The 7188-nt window shown below is 58.4% G+C and overlaps 1 protein-coding gene across 1 annotated transcript; it reads right to left on the bottom strand.

Moving 5' to 3' along the window:
* Positions 1 to 1371: 1371 nt before the first annotated feature.
* Positions 1372 to 2656, bottom strand: FUT7 (fucosyltransferase 7). The gene has a single exon (XM_008926059.2). It carries the CDS (start codon positions 2641 to 2643, stop codon positions 1600 to 1602), a length of 1044 nt encoding a protein of 347 aa, XP_008924307.2. The 5' UTR covers positions 2644 to 2656; the 3' UTR covers positions 1372 to 1599.
* Positions 2657 to 7188: the final 4532 nt, after the last annotated feature.

Here is a 7188-nt window from a genome sequence, read left to right on the forward strand (position 1 = left end):
TTTGGTCTACAGGTCTGCCTGGAGTGGGGGCACTTTAAGGAGCTGCTAACAGAGCACCCTGGGACTCTGCCGGACTGGGTGCCAGCCCTGCGTGGCAGGACCCCCTTGGCTCACTCTACATCCCTACTTGTTACCCAGGGATACTTCCCTGCCTGCCTGTGGAGTGGGGGCACAGCCATACATGGCATCCACTAGAAACTGTCCCTGTCACAGCTGCGCAGTTTAAGGGTGTGGGAGGATGGTGGGGTTGGGAGCAGAAAGCTGAGAAGGGTATCATCTCCCTGAGGTCTGCTTGTCTCCACATTTCCACCATCTGATTTTCTATTTCCAGCCAGGCAGGAGCCCCGACCCCCATATCCCACAGCCCCGGCACCCTGCCCGTGGGCACCCAGCACCTGTCTGTGGGCACCCACAGCCCCTCCTTCTCCACTTCTGGTTGACCCAGAAAACAAAGCGGAAATCGGAAGCCACAGAAGTCAGAAGAGCGTGGTGTGCCTGTTCATCTGCCACCCCACCAGGGCTGGCACTAGGGCAGGGTTGCCCCCTCTACCAAGGGGGACCTGAGTCCTGGTGGGCACCTGGTGGGTCACAGGGTGGCAGGGGTGGAGTTGGGTGACTTCAGAGCTGCAGGGAGGAAAACTTGGGGAAACTTGTGACTAAAAGTTGTTGATATCACTGGGGTTGATGATACCGAGCAGAAGGGCATGGGGCAAGGCATGGGTAGAGCAGTGTGTCTCACTCCCTGGTCCTGTCACTCAAACCCAAAATCACCACTGATCCTGGATGGTGCCCATGCTGCAGGGGGTATACATGGTACTGGGTGCCCATAATGTAGGGTGCTGTCTGAGCAGGATGTGTGCATGGTGCAGGGTGGACATGGTGCAGGGTCCCCACAGTGCTATGTCTGTGTGTGCAGGGTGCCCATGGGACTAGCTTTGCTCCCGGAGGCCACCAGCTTGCTTCCTTCCTGCCACAGCAGGGAGGGAGTGACAAACCACAGCATCCCTGTGCCTGGCTGACTTTGAAATTGCCCTGAGAGGATCTGCTGTCCTGTGGCTCCTCATTGGCATAGTGGCACCCACGATTCAAGGGGGGTGGGGGAGATGGGTGCTGCCAGGAAATGGGGGAGCAGAGGCTGTGTTCCCTCCTGGCCATGGGGTGCTGGGCCCCCCTGTACTGCTTGAGCATGGCTCTTCCCCCCCAGCCGCAAATGTCACCATGCGGCCTCTGCCACCAGGGCTTTGGCACCCAGCAAATGGTGCTGGGGGGACACTGAGGATCACAGGAACCCTCAGCCGCCCACCAGCCCCCTGCCCTGCCCACACCTTACACCACAGGCACAGCCTCGGCAGCAATGTACCATTTATTTCCAAAGCACCCTATGGTCCTGCCAGCACTCTGGCAAGATGGTCAACATTGGGTCAGGAAAATTAAGTCATGGGGAATTGCTCAAGGTCCCAGTGTGGCAACAGCTGGGTTGGGACAAGAGTGGTCCTCCCTTCTCTCTGTGCCCCACATCCTAGTCTGCAGGTGGGTGCCTCACACACCTCCCACCCCTGTATCCTCTGCCTGGATACATCCCAATGGTCCTGGCACACACTAGGAGTTGAACCAGCTCTGCAGGTCGGGATAGAGGTGGCCGCGGGGCAGGTGGGGGTAAGCGGTGCAGATGGTGCAGATCCGCTCCCTCCAGTCAGTGTAGAGCTTCACGCTGAACCTCCTCTGCCAGGCAAAGAACTGCTGGTAGCGGCTGGAGTTCATGGTCTTCAGGAAGATGGCCAGCTCCTCCAGGGAGTTGAAGTCATCAACGTGGATGAAGGAATCGGCAGGAATGAACTGCTCATAGTTGGCCCGGGGTGGCCCCAGCACCACGGGCACAGTGCCGGCCAGCAGCGAGTTCCTCCAGAGCTTCTCTGTGATGTAGTCCCGGTGGATGGAGTTCTCGAAGGCCAGGTAGAACCTGGACTTGGATGTCGTTGGCAAGAGGCAGTCCTTGCAGAGGGGTTTGTTGTTTGCTTTCCCGTATACATTCACATGGAGGTACCTGGAGAGGTTTTTGTAGACTTCAGCTCTCTTCTGAGTCCTGTGGTAGTTGCTGATAACCCAGGATACCAAGTTGGTCTTTGCAGGGATGTTCATAGTGGCCGAGCGGTTGGGCACAAGCTTGCCATAGGGGATAAAGATGTCTGAGTCCTGCCTGTAGGTCATCACCCAGTTGAAGGTCTGGTTCCATCCTGCTAGAGCTCTACTGTTGGAGGGGGACTCCAGGGAGACCCACACCCAGTTCTGTCCTGGTGGTCTCTCCTTGGGCAGCCTGTCCTGGCCAGGCTGAAGCCTGGCATGGGGGAACACCACCACATCGGCCTGGTGCAGGAGCTGCCGCTCTGTGGTGAGCCAGCAGCCTGTGACGCCGTACAGCTCGTGGCACACGTCCCCACTGACATTGGGGACCTGCTTCGAGGGCCATTCCCACACCAGCACCAGCAGTGGCTCTGTGTGTTTAGAGTCTTCTCTGGAGCCATTGGAGGGGCTGAGGAAGCACCTCAGGTTCCAGAGCGTGGTTACAAACACCCCAGCAGTGACCAAGGTCTTCACACCAGGCCGGCCCCATGGCGACCATGGCAGTGGTGATGCCCGGGGCATGCTGGCAGGATGGTTGTCACCTCCTCAGGTGACAAAGCTGATGCCTGGGACAGAGGAGAGACCACCAATGGCCATCGTCTCAGCTTGCCGGGAGCAAGGGGTGACTGGGAGGTGCTGGGATCTGAGGGGCCAGAGACAGGCCTTCTCCATGAAACCTGGTCCTCAACATCACCCCTGGACTGTCTGCTCCCCTGTACCACAGGGTTCCCTGTGCACCTGGTGTCACCCCAGGGTGGTCTTTGTTCTCCCTCCCATGATCCCTGGTGTCTCCATCTTTGGGTGAGCACAGATACTGCCAGAAGGTGCAGAGCTGATGGGAAGCATCCACTTGTGCCCCCTGCCCCACTGCCCATCACAAGAGGTCCTTGGTGCTTGCTCTGTGCCTCAGTTTCCCCACCTGACATGTAGCCATGGTCCCACTCCTTACTTTGTCCAGAATATGTCAAACCTGATATGCAGCCAGCCTTGCCGCAGCTGTGCACCAGAGGATGAGGAAGAAGATCCCAGTCCCACCTAAATAACCCCACGGTGAGGCCCCAGCTGCAAAATGGAGTGTCTCTGGGGCTGACTGTGAAGTCTGAAACTCCATTCAGGGACACTCCATTTCAGGACTGGAGTGTCCTGCCCAAGAAGTGCCCCAGCATTCTTCTGCAACAATCACAAGGCAATCCCCAAGCTCGAGGTGCTCTCCCCAGATCAGGGTGCTATCCCCAGCCCCCAAGGACATGAGGACCCCCAGCAAGCTGGGAGGTTGTAGCCTCAGTACCCCAAACACTCATATTTTATATTCAGAATGTCACAGATGGCCAGTACTTTGCTGTGCAGGCACGAAGGGCAGGGAGGGCAGTGAGAACAAAAAGGGCAGAAAGGGCAGCGTGGGAAGGGAGGGCAGGGAAGGCAGTGCAGCACTTGGGGCTGCCACTGATGGGGCTCAGCCCGCAGGCACACGGGCCCTCCAGCTGTGGGATACTCACCCTCCTACGGTGCCCATCTGTCTGCCTTGAGCCTCCACTGTGGTTTAACCAGCAACACTGCTGGGAGCAGAGCAGTGGTGAAGGTGGAAAGGGGGATGCTTGGCTGGGCTGGAGACTAGCTACCAGCTTGAGCCCAGTCTGGAGTGCCAGTCCCAGGGCAGGGCTCAGTGCCTGCAGGCCACCCATGGCATTCAGTAGCAAAGGTGGTTTCTTGTTTGTGGAAACCTCTGGAAACACACGGGCTGCCTGCATCCTGGTGCCAGCTGGGGCTGGGCCCATTCCTCCAGTATTGGAGTCTCCTGGAAAGCAGTGCCCTACTTCTCCACCCACCCCAGCACTGCAGCTTGGCTGCAAAAAATCCCTTCCTTGCCTTGGCCCGCTCCATCTGTCCTGCTAAAATATACCAAGCTAAGTTTAGGCTCCAGACAAACCTGGCATGGGAAGCAGAGAGGGCTGGGAAAGCTTTCCTGGTTCCCTGCACTGCACATCAATGCTGTGGGTCCCTCTCCTCGGCAGCAGGGATGCTGCCCCCGTTTTGGGGATGATCTGAAAGGGAACCTCCTACTCCAGCAGTGCCAGGGGCTGCCCCATTTCTCAGCCCCTCTCCCCTTGGTGGTCAGCAGTGCTGAACTCAGACTTACCGGGATGGAGGTGTGCAAGATGCCAGGTGCGTCTGCCTGGGCGCTGCCGCACTGGGCTGGGGCACTCAAAGGCTTCCTCTTTTCTGTGGTTTTTTGCCTTGTCCCAACCCCATGGCGGGTCCTTCCTGCCCCATGTGGCAGCTGGCACAGCCCGCTCCCAGCACTTCCCCTGAGCCACCCCAAGGGCTGGTATCCGCCCACAGCTGGGTGGGTGCCCTATGGCCAGGTGGGTACCTTGTACCCTGGGTGGGTACCCCATGACTGGGTCAGTTCCCTCTGGCTGAGTGGGCACCCCATGGTGGGTGCATGCCCCAGAGCAAGCTGGGTGCCCTAGGGCTGAATGGGCGCCCAGTGACTGTGCGTGTCCTGTGGCTGAGTGGGTGCTGCATGGCTGAGCATGTGCCCCATAGATGTGTGGGTGCCCCATGGCTGGCTAGGCACCCTCAGCCTCGACAAGGTGCCACCCATCTGCCACCTGCAGCCTGGTTGCAAACAGGATACCAGCCCAACTCCAACTCCCACTGACTCATCCTGAAACTGTAAACGAATGCAGCCCCAGCACCCCCACAGTGCTGCTGAGCCCTGGGCATTGCCCTGCCTGGGATGTTTCCTGCCAAAAGGGGAAGCGGGCACGTGTGAGCCTCAGTGGTGCATGCACGAGCTGTCTCCTGGGTCCCAGCCCCGATCCTGCCCTGCTCCCAGTCTGGCTCAGTTGTGTTCTCTCCTGGCATTGCTGTCCAGGACCCAAGTCTCCATGAAAGCCCTGGCAGGCAAAATGAGACGGCAAAACTGAGGCAGAGGCATGGAGGGGACTACCAAGGTGTGCAGCACTGTTCTTGAAGCTGGCAGGGGTATGCCCTATGCCCTGGCACACGCAGAGCTGGGAACGAGACCCCAAACAAGACCTCCCTGGGGGTTCTTGGGTTGCTCTAAAGCCCCTGGGGTCTGCACCATTAGACCTGCCGGCTGTCAGGTCCCTGGGATCCCTGTTGGGCATGGTGCCATGTCACTGTGCCAGGGTGTAGCAGGGCTCTGTGGTTTCAGTGTCACCCCGGGAGCCCTCAGAGGCCAACTGTAGCCCCAAGGCAGGGTGTTCCTTCCTCCGTAACCATGTCCCTAGCTTCCTGTCATCTTTTCTCACTCTCTGTCTGCATTTCTTCCACTGCATGATTGAGAGCCCAGATACCACAATCTGTGGGCACCATTCCCAGCCTGGCCTGGGCCAGCCCTGTCAGCTGGGGGCTGCAGTCTCTGCCTGGCCGGAGCATTCAGCATCATCCTGCTGCTGTCCCATATCTTGAGGGCCCAGGGCCACACTGGCTGGGGCCGTTCCCCTCCACAGACAGCACTAGCAATAGAATTTCCCTGAGGGATTGAGGATGTCTTTTGGAGCAGGAGGGAGCTTTTTCATGGCACTTGTAGTGTCACCTGCAAGTGCTGCCCCAGGACACCCTGGCAGCAGAGACAATGCCCCAGAAGGACTTGCAGCCAGTAGGTCCAGACACCCTCACCCTGTTGCCCAAGGAACGTGGCTCTGAGCCAGGCTGGGAGCCAGGACCAGTGCTGCCTGGGTGGGCTGGGCAGAGACCAGGGCCAGGAACCAGGCCATGGGACCACTGGGGAGCACAAGACAGCACCAGCACAGAGCAGAGAACTGTGGGTGGGTGGGTACGGCCACATGCAGATGACCCCACACAGAGATAGGAGCTTGGCCACCCCAAAAAGAAGTCCCCTGAGAGGTACTCAGGGCTCCATGTCCCCAAGGCTTCAGGCCCTGGGTCCATGAAGGATGCTTTTCCTGGGGCTGTGCTGTCCCATGGTACGCTGCTGTGTCTGTCCCTTGCTGGCCCTGCAGAGGGTTCCATCCTCATGCCAAGCAGAAAAGAGAAGCTCCCCAAGACTCACACAGGGGTAGCAGGAAGGGAGGGAGCAGGAGACTCAGGTCAGGACTTTGATCCACCTGTGGAGCCCCCCCTGCACCCTTCTAAGCTGGGGAACCCTCTGCTGCAGGACAGGGGTTTTGAGGTGCTTCTTGTGTGGGCTGGGGATAACCCACATGCAATCCCGTGCAGGGAGACAAGGGTGACAGCTTCCCTCCTTTCCCAGGGACCCAGCAAAAGCCCAGCCCCTCTCGATTCTGAGCAGCTCTGCCCATACCCCTGCCTGCACACCCAGCAATCCTCCCAAACTAGCCACTCTCCCCAGGGCACAGAGCTGGGTGCACGATACCTCTTCACCACTGCATCCCTTATCCTCCCGTGCCTCAGCACAGCATTTCACCCAGAAGTTTGGGGAATAATGGCACTTTGTATTGGACAAGGGGAGCTTTTGTTAGAGCTGTGCAGCTGCCGAAGGGCCATCCCTGAGTACAGGGCACCCTTTGCAGCACCACTGGGTCTGCAGCAGCCAGAGGGGGATTCATCACTCCCAGCTGAACTTGGCTGGAAAAAGAGATGGTCATGGAGAGTTAGAGGGAAGGAGACAGGAGAGGGAGAGGAGGCTGTAGAGAGCAGGAAGAGGGAGGGACAGGTGGGAAATGGAGAGAACCAGAGTGATGGGAAGAGAGAGGAAAAGAAGGATGGAGGGATGGATGGAAGCAAGGACGGATGGAAGGGAGAGAAGATAGGAGGGAGAAAAAGAAGGAAGGAAGAAAGGATAGAAGTAAGGATGGATGGGAGGACAGATGGATGGGAAGAAGCATGGATGGGAGGAAGCATGGATGAATGGAAGGAAAAAAGGGTGGATGGAAGGATAGATGCAAGTAAGGGTGGATGGGAGGAAGGAGGAGAGCTAGCCTGGCTCAGTGTTTATTGCTGCTGAGAGCATCCTTTCCAGCCCTGGGGTTAGAGCTGACAGTGGACAGCTGTGGCAGCAGGTTGGTCTCTCCAAAAACACCTGTGGATGCCCCAGCATATGCCCGTGGGAGGGGT

The sequence above is a fragment of the Manacus vitellinus genome, unplaced genomic scaffold, assembly GCF_001715985.3.
Source record: "Manacus vitellinus isolate BGI_N305 unplaced genomic scaffold, ASM171598v3 scaffold_27_pilon, whole genome shotgun sequence".
Taxonomy (NCBI): domain Eukaryota; kingdom Metazoa; phylum Chordata; class Aves; order Passeriformes; family Pipridae; genus Manacus; species Manacus vitellinus.